The sequence below is a fragment of the Sorex araneus genome, chromosome 1 (genome assembly GCF_027595985.1).
Source record: "Sorex araneus isolate mSorAra2 chromosome 1, mSorAra2.pri, whole genome shotgun sequence".
In the NCBI taxonomy this organism is placed as follows: Eukaryota; Metazoa; Chordata; class Mammalia; order Eulipotyphla; family Soricidae; genus Sorex; species Sorex araneus.
The window spans coordinates 317,295,959-317,312,566 of NC_073302.1; the positions used below are offsets into that span (position 1 = coordinate 317,295,959).

Genomic DNA, 16,608 nt, shown 5'->3' on the forward strand with positions numbered 1-16,608 from the left:
GATCCCATCTCCCCCCCACCCCACCCTGCCACTGTGGCAGGGCATCCCCTTCTGTTCTCTCTCTCTAATTAGCTGTTGTGGTTTGCAATAAAGGTGTTGAGTGGCCACTGTGCTCAGTCTCTAGCCCTCATTCAGCCCGCAACTCCCTTCCCACATATGGCCTTCGACTACATTATAGTTGGTGATCCCTTCTCTGAGTTGCCCTTTCCCCAGAATGTGAGGCCAGCCTCCAAGCCATGGAGTTAACCTCCTAGTACTTATTTCTACAATTCTTGGGTGTTAGTCTCTCACTCTGTTATTCCATATACCCTAGATGAGTGCAATCTTTCTATGTCTGTCTCTCTCTTTCTGACTCATTTCACTCAGCATGAAACTTTTCATGCCCATCCACTTAACTACAAAATTCGTGACCTCCTTTTTTCTGACAGCTGCATAGTATTCCATTGTATAGATGTACCAAAGTTTCCTCAACCAGTCATCTGTTCTAGGGCATTCGGGTTTTTTCCAGATTCTGGCTATTGTAAATAGTGCTGCGATGAACATACATGTGCAGATGTCGTTTGAGGCAACACATCTTAATAAGTATTTCTCACACAAAAAAATTCAAAGTGAAATGGAACAAATATCTAAATTGAAGTCCCAATTTATTGGGAATACAGAGGACAGAAGTTTAGAAACCTTCACCAGAAAAACCTAAGGGTTTTTTTGGTTTGGGTTTTGGTTGAATTTAGTTTTTGGGGTCACATCCAGTGGACCTCAGGGTTTACTCCTGGCTCTCTGCTCTAAGACCAACCCTAATGTGGTTCAGGGGACCACATGTGGTGCTTCAGATCAAACCTGGGTAAGCTGCATGCAATAAAGTGCCCTGCTACTGCACTATCACTCTGTCCCCCTATAGAAAAAGGTCTTAAAGTATCTAACATTGCTTAGAGAGCTGCTGCCCCCATCACTGGGCAGAAGTATGGGATTTGTGGAGAGAGGTGATGCCAGGAAGTACACCAGGTGGAAAATGTGGTTAAGTCATGGCATTCTTAAATGCTATAGTCAGGGGCCAAGAGAAATAGCACAGGAGGTAAGGCACTTGACTTGCATATAGCCAACTCTGGTTTAATCCCTGGCATTACATACGGTCCCCTTAGCTCACCCATGGGTCATTCTTGAACCCAGAGCTAGAAGAAGTCCTTGAGGGTCTCAGGCTATGGCCCCAAGCCCCTTCCCCCCAAATAAATGCCAGTGTTAAGAAATTCAATTTTTTGTCTTTAGACCAGCATTATCCCTATAATATTCATGTACATTCTTCAGTTTTAAATAGGTGAGATGGAAGTAGCCTTTAAAAAAAATCTTATAAAACATGTGATGCCATAGTTTTCAATGGATTAGGTATCAATAACTCTTCTGTTTTACTGATATAAATATCAATAGGTATATTTGAAAATTTAAAGAAATGGTGAAGAAAAACTTTAAAGATTCTACCTAGGGAAATTTGAGGAACAAGAGAGAGCTACATGATCAAGAGAGAACATAATTTCTACCAGAACAGGGAAAACTGAGATTACATAATTCAGCTTGATATGTGGGCCAATCTCCAGGTCAAAAAATGAACCATAAAGTTTTTTTTTTTTTAAGAATTTCCTGCAGGGTGGGGGGGTAACATTTAACACAGTTATTTTCACACTTTAAAAAAGAGCTGTGTCAAGAGAATATTTCTTAGCTTTCTGTCAGAAACAAATCTAGTAAACACTGCTAGAAGATGCATGGAAGTGTCTCAAACAATATCTGATCAATACCTGAAGGTAATTATAGTGGCAGTGTACTTGCGTGGCAAGATGAGAACACAGCTGGATTAGAGCATGGGAGGGATGACAAAGATAAAAGCAGGCTGAAGAACTGACAGGGAACAGAAATGAAAACCAGAAAGACAGTGGATAGTGAGAGAAAGTTACTGCATGAATTTTAGATGGTGAATGATTACTCGGAAAATTTGAATTTCTAGGCAAGTTACTGAAATTTCTAAGTGGGTGGAGCATTGATAAAATTATTATTTATATTAGAACACAGGGAAGAGTCAGTGAAATGTACAAAACTAGAGAAATACAGGGATGTATTTCTGCACACAGGCCTGTGGTCAAATAATAATTTTATTTCAAATCTACTATTCCTTTAAAATATCTGCACTTTCTCAGGGCCAGCTGTTAGTGTAAGATCGGGGTTCAATCCCCAGCACCCCAGAAGGTCCCCTGAGCCCTCCAGGAGTAAGCCATGAGTAGCACTGGGTGTAGTCCAAAAAAAAAAACAAAACAAAAAACCTGCACATCGTCATGAACAAAATACGCAGCAAATGTTAATAAATGAACCATACCCAGAGATTTCTTTTCTCTTTCAATGGACTTAAATCATCCTCGTTCTACTTACCCACAAGGCCTGTATGTGAATACAATGTAACTCTCCTCATCACTTCTTTCAATGAAAGTCACACAAGTGTGCTTCTCCCAGTGTCTCATGGCCTGCTTGAACATGGCCCGCTGGCTGCCTGGAAAAAGTGGTAGCGCTTTAATAAAGAAATATCTGCAACAGCGCTTTAATAAAGAAGCGTCGGGTACTGCAGGAGATCTCCCTGTGGGGGGCTGGTGGTCACCGCCTCGCAGGCTCCACAAACAGGACCTACATCCTTCCTGCCGGCTGAAGGAGAATCAGATTCGAGATGTAACGGCCACATTTGCCACGATTGATAAATCAAAACAGGGTGCTAGGGGGGAGTCCAGGGGGAGTCCAAGTGGTTAGCATGCAGTGGTCTAGGTTCAGTTCCCGGCACTACATGGTCCCCTGAGCACTTCCGGGTGAGGCCCCAGCAGAGCCGAGGTGGCCCAAGCAACCCTGGCACAGCAGGGCCGAGCAGCCCTGATCATCGGTCTCTGGGCACTGAACTCTGACCTGGCCAGTAACAATCACCGGTGGGGGTCATTAGACCACCTGAGCACCACTTTGGAGGCTCCCCCACCCACCCCCAACATAATTAAATAAAAACTAAACATAAAATCCAGAACAGGTACTTTAGACTTATAACTTAAGACTAAAGATACCTGCCCATTTTAAAGTCATTTTAAACCAACAACCTGGGTAAAGGAGAAGGAAATATTCTTTAAGTTTAATTTCAGGCTATATTTTCAGTATTAATGTTTAGTACAATATCCACGGAATCTGCAATGTGAATTATTTCTTTACCCAAGTAGGGACTCCAAGCTATCTTACCAGTGAAGTTGCCTCCGATAACATAAGGAATAACACCTCCAGGCCAAATTCGTTCAGTCCTTGATGTAGCAGCTCTGGGAACACGGTTTTTCTCATTTTGCCCTGAGAATTTCAGAGGTGCTTTTCCCTTAACTGTGCTGTTTTGCTCTGAGCCTGCAATGACATTTCAAACATTCTGTGAAACAGAAGTCCTTGGCTAGGGTATCATTTACCTCTTCAAGGACAAAAGTTAAAATGTCTTATTTACATACTTGTCTAAATTTGCCTGAAGTCAAAAATGCATTAAAGAAAATCTTTGCTCATATTACATCTTGGAAAAATAAACAGTGAACTATTTAAATATTTTATGTCCAAATGCTGTTGGTTAATGCTCTGTGAGAAAATTTTGATGAATGCCCACGCAGGCATTACTTATGCCTTTCATGGCCAAGGTTCTTAGTCTTGCTAAATTCCCAAGCCCTTAAGCAAGAAATGAGAGTCTATAGAATAGCCTAAAATTATGGAAATTTACTACAAAATTTCATTTCCTAAAAAAATAAATGGAAGAACATTTAAAACATGCGATCTCAGTCTTCTCGGTCAATCAATTATCTCTATTCCCTGTACTCTGGGTTCAAAGCCAGGTAAGCATCATGATTTGGAGATGAGTTTAGGAATTATGGCATAGACAGATTAGTATAAAATACAATCTGTTCTCAAACAACTTTCAAGTCTGTATGGTAAACTTCTCTTCCTGGTTCTTCATATTTTTTGTTTTATTTTTTTTTAAGTTTCACACTCTTAATACAAATATCCACCATCCAGCCAATACTTATCTCAAATATAGATTGTATTCCCCTTATGCCTGTGGTCCTAACATGTTTATCTCTTAAACATACTGGAATGAAGCTTTCTTGCTGGAGAAGATTATATCTCAAAAGTATCTACTTTCAAATATTTCATTAATTGTCTATAAATTGAAGGTATTTTAGCAGATGGAGTTTGAACAGTGACAACAAAGGAAACCAAACTCTAAAATACCTTTAGAAAATCCAATACTACAAATATTAATTTAAAAACAGAAGAAAATTTTCCCCAATATTTCTTTAGCTATATAGTATTTTTTTTAGTTTGATTTGGTTTGGGTTTAGTGTCCAGTGATTGGCAGATGCTTTCCCCAGTTCAGTGCTCAGAGATCGTGCCGTGTGGTGCTGAGGTGATCATGCTATGCCAGGGACTGAACTATGATCTCTTGAATGCAAAGTGTCCACTCAGCTCACTGAACTATCCCTGCAGACTTCTTTCTATTTTTCTGAAAAGCTAAAAGAGACTTCAGGTATTTTTTTCTTTTTTCTTTCATTTTTAAAATATATTTTTAAATTTTATTGAATCACTGTGAGATAGTTACAAGCTTTCATGTTCGGGTTACAATCTCACAATGATCAAACACCCATCCCTCCACCCGTGCACATTCCCCACCACCAATATTCCGAGTATACCCCCACTTTCCCATCCTCCCCCTGCCTCTAAGGCAGACAATATTCCCCATACTCTCTCTCTACTTTGGGGCATTATAGCTTGCAACACAGACACTGAGAGGTTATCATGCTTGTTACATTATCTACTTTTGGCATGCATCGCCCATCCCAACTGGTTCCTCCAGCCATCATTTTCTTAGTGATCCCTTCTCTATTCCATCTGCCTTCTCCCCTCCGCTCATAAAGCAGTCTTCCAGCAATGGGGCAATCCCCCTGGTCCTTCTATCTACCGTCCTTGGGTGTCAGCCTCATGTGATGCTACTCTATACTCCACAAATGAGTGCAGTCCCTCTATGTCTGTCCCTCTCTTTCTGACTCATTTCACTTAGCATGATACTCTCCATGTTTATCCATTTATAAGCAAATTTCATGACTTCATCACTCCTAACAGTTGCATAGTATTCCACTGTGTGGAATACACAGTTTCTTTAACCAGTCATTTGTTTTAGGGCATTTGGGTTGTTTCCATATTTTGGCTATTATGAACAGTGCTGCAATGAATATATAGGTACAGATGTCATTGCTACTGTGCTCTTTTGCATCCTCGGGATATATTCCCAGAGAGACTTCAGGTATTTGTTAAGCTATCCATTAGTTCTTCAATTTGCCTTAAGCATATTATATCTCCCATCAAAAAGTCATGACTTTTTAACATTCCATTAAAATTGGTATAGCTCCATGCTTGATAAAAGCATTTTCATGGGATATCTCATATACACCCAATAAGCGTCAACATTAAAATTTATAACTAATACATTTTTAGCAAGGAGAAGCTTAATGAAACATTATAATTTTCTCAACTGTCTTAAATAATATATTAAGTATAGACCAACAAAATAAAAAGAGTAAAAGACTATTCTACATGAATTTATACATGTTTTGTATCTTAAAAACAAACCAGATGTCTCTGAGTATAATATTTATGGTACAGAAACTCAAGTATTCGCAACTTCAAATATTGGTATACCAGAGCCAAGTCTTCTTATCCTGTCAATGAGTTGGTAGAGCGCCCCTCGTCTCTTTGACATAGCCTGGTCTCCAAATCCACCTAAAAGAAGATAAAGCATTTAAGACCATCCCATTATATATTTTAGAGATTATTGAAATAAATAATAGTAAGAGGCTATATCTTCAGACATCTCCTTTTATGTGGTCCAATAGCATGTAGAGTCAGGAAGAGTTAAAAATCTTTGAGATGAGAATTTTCCAAAAAATTAATTTGGGGAACTAAAGCTAAGGAAGTGGGAGAGATACAGTGAGGAAATTTAATGACTTTATTTGGACTTCAGAGCCACTGAGTGAACAATCGATAATCTGGAACAATTTTGTTCATCCTGACCTTGACATCACAAAATGTGACATAGGATGACAGCAAGTGACTCTGCCCTGTTGACTGCCTTCCAGCTATTTCCTTGATGTGAACGATTTTCAAAAGGAAAATCTGCACTTAGAAAACATCAGAGGAGCAAACATATCGTGTGGAATTGGCTCCGCAGCTTTGATTATGAAATATTTTTAAATCACGTCATATTTAATTATGCATTTAAATGCCTTAGAAGATGTTTAAGACCAGTTGCTATAGTTCATTAAGAAATAACACAATATGAAAAATGTTATCTTAATTCAAAGATTATTTGTCTGCAAATTATACTTAATTGTATATACTTTTAAAATTTTTCAAAAAGAGATGCAAATCATTAGGTAGCCTAAGAGGCAGAAAAGAGATTTGGGATAGAGACATATGTTTTGTAATTTTACCAATTAAAAACTACCATAGATGACTTCCTACAGAACATCAAAAAGTGGAGCATCTAACGAAGTGAAAAAGTAGAGCATCTGATTTTCATTCCAGGACTCCTAATTTTATCTATTTTCCTTTTTCCGTGAATATTTAAAAAACAGCTAATCATTGAGCAAATAACCAACCAATATAGCCATTAATAAAGTCAGAACAAGCGCCAGTGAATTTGTACCATTAGGCGTGCCTGCAGTTCATGAGTCTCTTTGGGCTAAGAAGTTAAAAGGGCCAAAAATTCATGGAAACAACAAGCTTTTCTCAAACTTTGAACTATTTTCCTGTAATATCTATTCCCCCTATGAATCTGCATTGAAAAAACAATTACCTAGACAGAACTTAATAAAGAACACCATAGAAGAATTATTGCCACATAAGCCTCTTATAGGAAAATTCAATGAAGTCCTTATAAGGCAAGTCAGTAAAAGTTTTCTTTACTGACTAATAATCTTCTTAATTATTTGCATTACATGGCCACATTTTTGCTGTGCCCTTTGAGAAAAAATTTCTGAAATTTTTTCATTGAACATTTCAGAAAGATGAAGTAATATTTAAATATATTCATTCCTAAGTAGTTAGAAGGAACATTTTTAAAGGATGGCATCTATGTGTTTAAAATGACTGTTATGTAACAATTATATTTCATGTTGAATAGTTCTAAAACACATATAAGTAGATGTAGGAAGAATAATTTTACAAAAAAAGAAATGACATAGCTAATATTAGATAATTATTAACGTGATTAAAGAATTTCAAAAAACAATGTTTAAAGACTCTTAAAATCAAAGATATTTTGGATAATGTGGTTTTTATTGGTTTGGACTAAGCCAGGGATTTAAATCATGGTTTGCTGGATGCAAGGCAAGTACCATAACTCTATACTATCTCTCCTGCCAAAGAAAACAATACATTTTAAATAAAGAAATGAACAAAATTCAGTACAAACTAATAAAAAAAGAACCAAGAAATAAAATGTGTGTAAATTTCAGACATATATATGCTATTAGAATAAAACTTTTTGCGGGTGTTGGGCACTGGGCAGTTCTCTGGGCTTACTCCTGGTTCTGTGCTCAGGAATCACTCTTGGTTTGCTGGAGGGACTTGGGGGACCGTATTTGATCAAACCCAGGTTACCATGTACAAGGCAAGCACCCTAGATAATACACCATCCCTCCTGCCCTTGAATGGAATTTTTTGATTAAAATTTTTATATATTTATATAAAACAATATTTTCTCCAAATCATTACTATTTTAGAGCATAGCTATGGGGTCAGGTATATATGCCTTACATGCATAAGTCCCTTAGCTTATGGAACCATGGAACTTCATGGTCACCAAAGCACATTTGATATAACCCTGTTATCCCTTCCATACCAATTCCCAATACTACAGTTGGGCTAGAGTGGGGCCAGATAGGTGGGCTAAGAATTGAAACATCTGGCTTCATGAACTGAGTATCAATACAACAGGACCCTTAGCCCCTTGAATACTGTGTGAGATCCCTGCCACCACATTGCCATGTAAAAACTAGAAATGACAGCCCGGACTATGATTCAGTAGTAGAGCACTTGCTTGCACATGTGAAGCCCAAGTGTGATCCCATACACTCCAAAAAAATATTTTTTTAAAGGATCCGAGCTATAGTACAGGAGGTAAGGCACTTGTGTTGCAAGTGGTTGCTTCTGGCAGAATCTGGTTCAATTCCTGGCACTAAATCTGGTCCCTGAATATTGCCAGAGGTCATTTCTGATCACAGAAACAGACTAGCCCTTGAATACCTCTAGGTGTGACACAACCTCTCCAGGGAAAAATAAATGTAAGAATAGCATTAAGTTTTTTTCAAATCACAAATATTCCTAATAAAATAGGGAATGAGGAATTTAAGACATGCCTACAAAAAACTTGTAGCAAACAAAGAAAAATTTGTAATAAAGACTAAAAATGTAGCATACTAGAATTTTCTTGAGTGGAACGATTTGCTTTCTTGTCTAGAATCCATTGCCTCCATGGCAGTGTTAAGGGCCGGTTAGTAATCAGAGAGTCAGTTAGTAGACCTATAGCAATATCTGAGTACATTGTAAAATGAAGTTTTCCTTCAATATTTGGTGCATGAAGAGGCTGCCCCAACATAGAGCAAAGGTCAAAGCAAACTATTTTATATGTAGCAGATATTACCATTTTCAACAAATTTCTTTGATTTTACAAAAATTTCTCACAAATATTGCTGAGATGTGATAATAGTATTTATTTAAAATGTTCATTCTGAGGCTCTAGAGTCATAATATAGTGGGTAAAGCACCTGCTCTGCATGTGGCCAACTAGGGCTCAATCTGCAGAATCCCATATGGTCGCCCAAGACTTGCCAGGAATGATCCCTAAATGCAGAGTCAGCAGTTATCCCTGAGCACTGTTGAGTGTGGCCGAAACTCCCTCTTCCCTCCAAAAAAGAAATTGTGCATAAAAATTAATACTAAGGCACTATGGTTTCTGCAATTAATTGCAAGTGTTCATTTATTCACACTAATCTCCAGGCATGCAGACATACACATGCATTAACACAACATATAGGACAGCTAACGTTTGAATCTACAATGTGGAATACCTTTACATCTATGTTTGTAGTACTATTCTATCAAATTTAGCATGTATATGAAATTTGTCAGATGTTGCAAAGAAATAAATTGTGAAAAGTGAAGTGAATTTATTGTAAGAAGATTTAAGTCTATAAGGCAGTTGTCTGCTAGATATCAAAATGTACTATAGGGTCTGGGATGTGGTTCAAGTGGAAGAGCACATGACTTGCATTGTGAGACCCTGGGTTCAATCCCCAGCACCACATGCCTCTGGAGCACTATGGGGTGACCTTCAAAAAGAGCTGTATGCATTTTATTTCCAGTGTAACAGAAAAAGAGAAAAAAAAGTATTGGTGGTGAAAGGACATGCAATGATTAAAAAACTGGACACTGAATAGAAGTTTCAGCCATAACTACAAAATAGAAGTTTCAGCCATAACTACAAAAGACAATTTAACCATTGTCTTGCCATTTTTCCATGATAAAATAAGAAATTTAAATGGCACTAATATTTAACATTTTAAAATTTTAATGAAAACCTTAAAAATTAGAAACTGAACACCCTTTTTGGTGGTAGAGTGACATTACATGCCTAAACCATACAAACCAATACTTTTGCAAATCATTACTGAAAAAATTTAAATTTCCAAGTGAGATCCATTTCATGCAAATTGAATCAAATCATCAACCATACCTGTGGTATGTCCAAGTTTTCCAAATGGGTTCTGTGTAAGGTCAATAGTTCTATCAATTTGAAATATATTTAAGTCTTCATCATCTAAGGCAATATCACCCCAAAAGACAGCTAAAAAGAGAAAAGTTCAATTAAAATGTAAAATATTTTAAGAGTAAAATTGATGCAAAGAAATATCAAGTTTATTCATTAATATATGGAAATGTGGCCCATCAGTATACTGAAATATTTCAGAAAGCAATTATAAATGAATGTATCTAATCTGTTACCATATAACATACACCTATAAGCATGACCCATATAGTTTTGCTTTGATGTTTCTGGAGATGTCAAGAAAGCCATTTCCTTGAAAAAAAAAATGGTCACTGGTTCAAGGGGAATTGAAGTAAGTGAAACATAAACTAATCTATAGAAAAGTGAAAATCTCTAAGAATGGCAACATTTACAGTGGGTGCTTGTGAGAAAAGCAGGTAGAAGAGGAAGCAATAATTTACTCTCTCTCTCCGTATGTGTACATATACGTATATGTGTATATATATATGGGCTGGAGCAATAGCACAGCAGTTGGGTGTTCACCTTTCACGAGGCCGACCCGAGTTCGATTCCTCCACCCCTTTCAGAGAGCCCGGCAAGCTACCGAAAGTATCGAGCCTGCACGGCAGAACCTGGCAAGTTACCCGTGCGTATTGGATATGCCAAAAACAGTAACAATAAGTTTCTCAGTGAGAGACATTACTGGTGCCTGCTTGAACAAATCGATGAGCAATGGGATGGCAGTGATATATATATATATATATATATATATACATATATATATATATATATATGTAAGCTGTAGCACTGTTGTCCTGTTGTTCATCAATTTGCTCGAGTGGGCACCAGTAATATCTCCATTGGAGACTTGTTGTTACTGTTTTTGGCATATACAATACACCACGGGTAGTTTTCCAGGCTCTGCCATGCAGGCAGGATACTCTTGGTAGCTTGCCAGGCTATCTAAAGGGACGGAGGAATCAAACCCGGATCGGCTGCGTGCAAGGCAAACTCCCTACCCGCTGCACTATCACTCCAGTCCATTTGTATAAACATATACATAATTGTTCTGTTATGATAATGTCATTACATTTTTAGACATTTATTATATACTTTCTCTAAATATGATCTTGTCTCTGGTTTGAAATGAACCATATATAAATAAAAAAACTATTAAGTCAATATTCATTTAGGCAATGACAGAAAGATATTGTTCATATTTTTGGAAGATTCAAAGTTATTATCCTAAGACCTGGAAACCTTCTAATACTGTGGATTATAAAACAGTCTTTTATGTTCCTTAATAAATCAAAATCTTATAAACAATTATAGAAAAACAGAAGAGTTTGTTTAAACTAGCATGTGACTTTTCTTTAAGGAAATACACACGAGCAAATAAAAAGAAGATCTTTATTTAAATACAAAACTAGTTTAACTAATCCCTAATACTGCTAGATGTCAAAATAGAATAATTATATGTAATATAGCAAGCTTACAAACGATTAACTCTGAGACCACAAAACATTGACAAAAGACTTAGAAATTCTGGACTATTTATTTCTTGATATAGGTTTATAATTTTAATTTTTTTCTTCAGATTATTCTTTTGCAAAACCAAGAGTGTAAGGAGGAAAATGCATTAAAACTTTAGGAAGTGCCAGTCATGTTTTTCAATTCATTTCATTTTACTCCATCCAAACCGTAACAGAGGTAAATAACTTGTCAATAAAAGAGTTCATTTCTAAAACTTTAACCTTAATCCCGAAAGCCTCAGAAATACTTTAGGCTTTGATAAGAAGTTTATCCTACAAGATTATTTACCCAGTTTGGTTCCTTCTTACAAAACTGACATTCGATAAGAGGCAATAAAACAAGGACCAAGAAAGATAGGACAGGATTAAGGCACTTGCTTTGCACACAGCTGACCCAGGATTGATCCTGGCACTACATGGTTGTCCTGCACCCCACCACGAGTGATCTCAGAGCCCAGAGGAGGGAGTAATCCCCAAGCACCAAGGGGTGTGGCCCAAACACCACCTCACCCCTGTCCCCAAAAGAAATCTAATAGAAATTAGTGCAGGGTAAGTTACCATTCAGCATGAAGAAAAATCTTCATTAGAATTAGAATTTTCTCAACTATGACATCTCTTACCAAAAGATATGCAAAGGGAAAGTTTCTAAGATTTTCCCTTTTAGCTGTTTTCAAACATGAAAATAAATAATTGAATGCAGCTCCCATGCTGCTCATTCTATCACTATGACTACATACAAATGGAAGCTTGCACCCGCCTGGCTTCACTGACTTCACCCACTTCCTCTGTAGCCCTTCTGGCAACCACCTACCTCTGCTCTGATTGTGTGAGTGCTGCTTTTTTTCATTTGTCTTGCTTTTTTTAAATATTTATCTTGTTTTACAGATTCCAAATATAGTGAAATTATACACCATTTGTATTTCTCTGACTGATCTCATTATTAGACCTCAGAATCATATGTGTGTTTGCAAATGTCAAGAATTCAATCTTTGGAGGCTGGAGTGATATTACAGCAGGTAGGACATTTTCCTTGCATGAGGTTGACCAGCCTTCAATCCCTGGCATCTCTTATTTCTCTGAGCAGTGACAGGAGTTAAGTGCTGAATGCAGAGCCAGGAGTAACTTCTGAGTATCATCCAGTGAGATCTCCAATGCCGACCACCCCCCCAAAAAAAGAATTCAATCTTTTTATGGCCAAGTGATATTTATATAAATGCACATGTGTACATGCATATATAATCCCTATAATAATATGCATATATATTCATCTATTGATAGATGATTAGATGGCTGTTTTGAACATTTGGATACTATAAAAATGCTATAATGAATATAGGAATACAAAGGTCTAAGTGAATTAACACTTTTAATTTTTTTTATTTTTTAATAATTTATTTATTTTTTAATTACTGAGTCACATTGAGGGTACCGTTACAGATTCACACATTTTCGTGCTTGTTTTTTCCCTCATGCAATGTTCGAGAACCCATCCCTCCACCAGTGTCCATTCTCCACCACTTATGAACCCAGTATCTCTCCCACCCCCCTAAAACACTTTTTTAGATATACACCCAGAAACAGAAATTCTGGATCATATGGAAGATCTGTATTAAATTTTGTTTAGGAAACTCCATGTTGCTTCCCATGAAGTTGCACAATTTAACATTTGTACCAACAGTGCACAAATTTTCACAATTCTTCATACCCTGGACAGCAGCATACTAGTTTTCTCTTCTTAACTAAATATACTGTGATCATTTACAGTATATTCAAATATCAGTCTGAAATACACATGAAAGAAATACAATTCTATATTTCTATCATGAATGAATAAAATGAATTAAGACAAATGGATTAGATAACTAATGATTTGGAAGAATGAATTACCAAAATTGTAAAAAGAAATAAAGAAAATAACTGATTCATCTATATATTATTTCCAAAGACTCAATTTGGATATAAATTCACAAATAGGTGGGAAGTGATAGATAGGAAGAAGCTTCCATGTGAACGGTAATGCAAAGAGAGCTACGATGCCTAATCTACACTTGTGATTAAAAAAATATGATCATCTGTGCAGAGTCTGTGTTCACTTTGCACAATGCCTGATATATTACTAAACAAAACTGAGTCACACAGACCTTACACAAACTTTATTGTGATATAATTTCATATATAACATTTTACCCATTTACACTGATGAATAAAAGTTTTGGCAACTTTATCTAGTCAATTAACACCACTAGAATCGTTACACAGGACTTCTTTTACCACCATTGAAAGTTCCTGCATGGTTTCTTTGCAATGGATCTTCTCTGGTCCCTGGCCTGCTTTCTGTCACTGTATTTTTGCTTTTTCTAGCATTTCATACAAATGAAATCATATCAAATTTAAAAAGAGAGAGAGATAAAAGAAAAAATGTCCATAGAACAGTTTGTATCACTGCCTAAGAGGTTAATCTTGATGCCTAGAATTGAATCCAGATTTTAATCAGCTTCATATGTACACAGCAGAAACCACTGATGCGCCTCAGGCCCCAAAGCCAGACAGATATCCAAAGTAGATGGCTTATCTATATAAAATACTTTTCCAATTATTTTTAAAAAATTAGCACTGTAGCACTGTCATCCCATTGTTCATCAATTTGCTCGAGCAGGCACCAGCAACGTTTCCATTGTGGACTTGTTGTTAATTGTTTTTGACATATCATATATGCCACGGAGAGCTTGCCAGGCTCTGCCCTGCGGACGGGATACTCTCGGTAGCTTGCCCAGCTCTCCAAGAAGGATGGATGAATCAAACCCGGGTCAGCTGAGTGCAAGGCAAATGACCTACCCGCTGTGCTTGTCTTCATAAAACAATTATTTTCCAAATGTTTATGCTATTTGCAGGTACAGACAAGCTTGCTAGTCGTTTCAATCTTTCAGCAGATATATTCAGCCTATCAGTAGTTGTGGGCACAAAGTGGTCTTTACTTGACTCTTCTTTCCTTAGTGCTGGGGGTCATCGAGAGTCACTGAAATTGTGCTTCACTTACATTAATCTGATGTGAGAGGTTTGGAAAGATGTGTCAAATTGTCTCCCACCTCTCCCTTCCCCTCCCCTTCCTTTTCTCATTCCCTTCACTTCCTTTTTCCATTCCCATTCCCTCTCCTTTCCTCTTGCCTTTCCCATTTCCCTTCCCTCCGCTTCCCTCCCCTCTCCTTTCTTCCAGATGTTTGTGGCACTCTCACACGTGTTCACACTGAGGTACCCGAAATCATACTGGAGGGTCCAGGTGGATCTCACTCAATGACGTAGGCAGTATTGAGGAGACAACTGACTAACATCTTCTCCTTGTGAAAAGCTCTTATTGTTATAAATACTTATCATTGCCATCATATTTATTATCATTATTTTCTCTGCAAGAATAAACATTTACTCCACTACGAATCAACTGTTTGACTTAAAAACGGGGGCATCAAGCAAACCAAATATAGTCAGTACTACATTGATATGAAAAAAAAATAGCAAGAGTAGAAGAAAACACAAATGTGTTTTAGATTTTATTTTCCTATGATGATTTTTCTATGCAATAGGATTCATATCTGAATGCATCATCTCAAATACAGATTGACATCCAAAGATATAACATTTCACAGAAGCAAAAATATGGTTCCGGAGGGGAAGAAAAAGCACAAAGCCAAAATAATTCTTAAAAGGAGACAAAACAGTTCTGGAATGAACACATGAACTCATTTTTTTATTTATTGTGTTGTGTTTTTTTCCTGAACTGATAGTTTCAGAATAGCTAGGTAGTTTGGAATACACCATGAATTACTTCAGAAGAAAACCAAATATTTCTTTAAGAGCAAGCAGCAAATTGTAATTAATTAAGATAATTCATCTATGTGTTCACTTTATGTACATCTTTAAATCTTGATATTATAAACAGAAAAGAAGATAGGCATCTTTAAATCTTCAATGTAGCACCTGATTTAGTGCCTCATTTTTTATTGCACATATTTGAAAGTTTCTAAATTTCTCTTCTGAAGTCTAAATGTCCTAGTTGTTCATTTTAAACTATTTTACTTAAACTTTGGTAAAAGGCTGAATGATGTCAATTTACATTTATATGGATTGAGCACTTGCCCTAAAATCTAACTATTCTTCATTATTTAGACTCAGGGATATTTATAATTCTCAATTCCACTTGAAAATTTTTTTCTGGAAAGTATTTTTTAATACATTGCATCAAAAAATAGAGACAAAAATTATTTTTAGAAGAAGCGTTATCTGGGGCTGGAGTGATGGCACAGTGGGTAGGGCATTTGCCTTGCATGCGGCCCATGAAGGTTCGATTCCCAGCATCCCATATGGTTCCCCGAGCACCAACAGGAGTAATTCCTGAGTGCAGAGCCAGTAGTAACCCCTGTGCATTGCTGGGTGTGACCCAGAAAGAAAAAGAACCATTATCCTCACAAACTTCATTAAACAGAAGGATTTGAAGTTAATGATATCAGAACTGAAAGTAATATAGGATGCTGGTCCTAATTAATAAGGCTATTCCAATTATTTACTCTCTGAAGTTGTGCTTGGATTCCTCTGATTAAAAGTGGAGTTGTGGCTGGAGTGACAATAGAGGTGATAAGGCACATACCTGGCATGTGGCTTCCCCAGTTCAATTCCTGGCACCACAAGGTCAATCAGCATTATTAGCTACAGCTTTAGAGGTCCCCAAATACCACTGAATTGGCTGAAGGCCCCTGCACACCAAACCATGGCCCAGTTATTTGTGACTCCAGAAGACCCAAGCATCATCGCATCTTCTGGGACCTGGCTCTAGGAGCACCAGCTGGGTGCCTCCCAGCAACAAAAAATGGGGTTGGAGCTAGGCAATAGGTCAAAATACTATGTGAGAAAGAACAGGGGCTGGAAAGAGTACAGCAGGCTGGGAGTTTGCCTGGTATATTGTTGATCCAGGTCAGAGCTCCACTGGGAAAAATCCCTGAGCACAAAGTGAGGAGTTAGCCCTAAGCAATCCCTAAACATTGCCGGGTGTGACTCAACCTGCTTCACCACCCCAGAGTGTGAGAAAGAACATTCTTTTAGTTACATGTCCACAATTTTTGTTTTTTCCTGAATGTTATATATATGAATTGAAAAAAAATATTTTTAGAGACAAAGAAAGACTGTTTTAATTTCGGTAGGAAGAGTAAACACCTTTTTATAAAA

The 16,608-nt window shown here is 37.2% G+C and overlaps 1 protein-coding gene across 1 annotated transcript in view; it reads right to left on the minus strand.

Moving 5' to 3' along the window:
* TLL1 (tolloid like 1) overlaps positions 1-16,608 on the minus strand; it is a 216,441-nt gene that overhangs the window by 98,861 nt on the left and 100,972 nt on the right. Inside the window, exons 2-5 of the mRNA XM_004610364.2 lie at positions 9,830-9,940; positions 5,734-5,814; positions 3,250-3,402; positions 2,413-2,530 (exon numbers count right to left, since the gene is read on the minus strand). Coding sequence (XP_004610421.2) covers positions 2,413-2,530; positions 3,250-3,402; positions 5,734-5,814; positions 9,830-9,940 — 463 coding nt within the window. The remainder of the gene's footprint in view (positions 1-2,412; positions 2,531-3,249; positions 3,403-5,733; positions 5,815-9,829; positions 9,941-16,608) is intronic.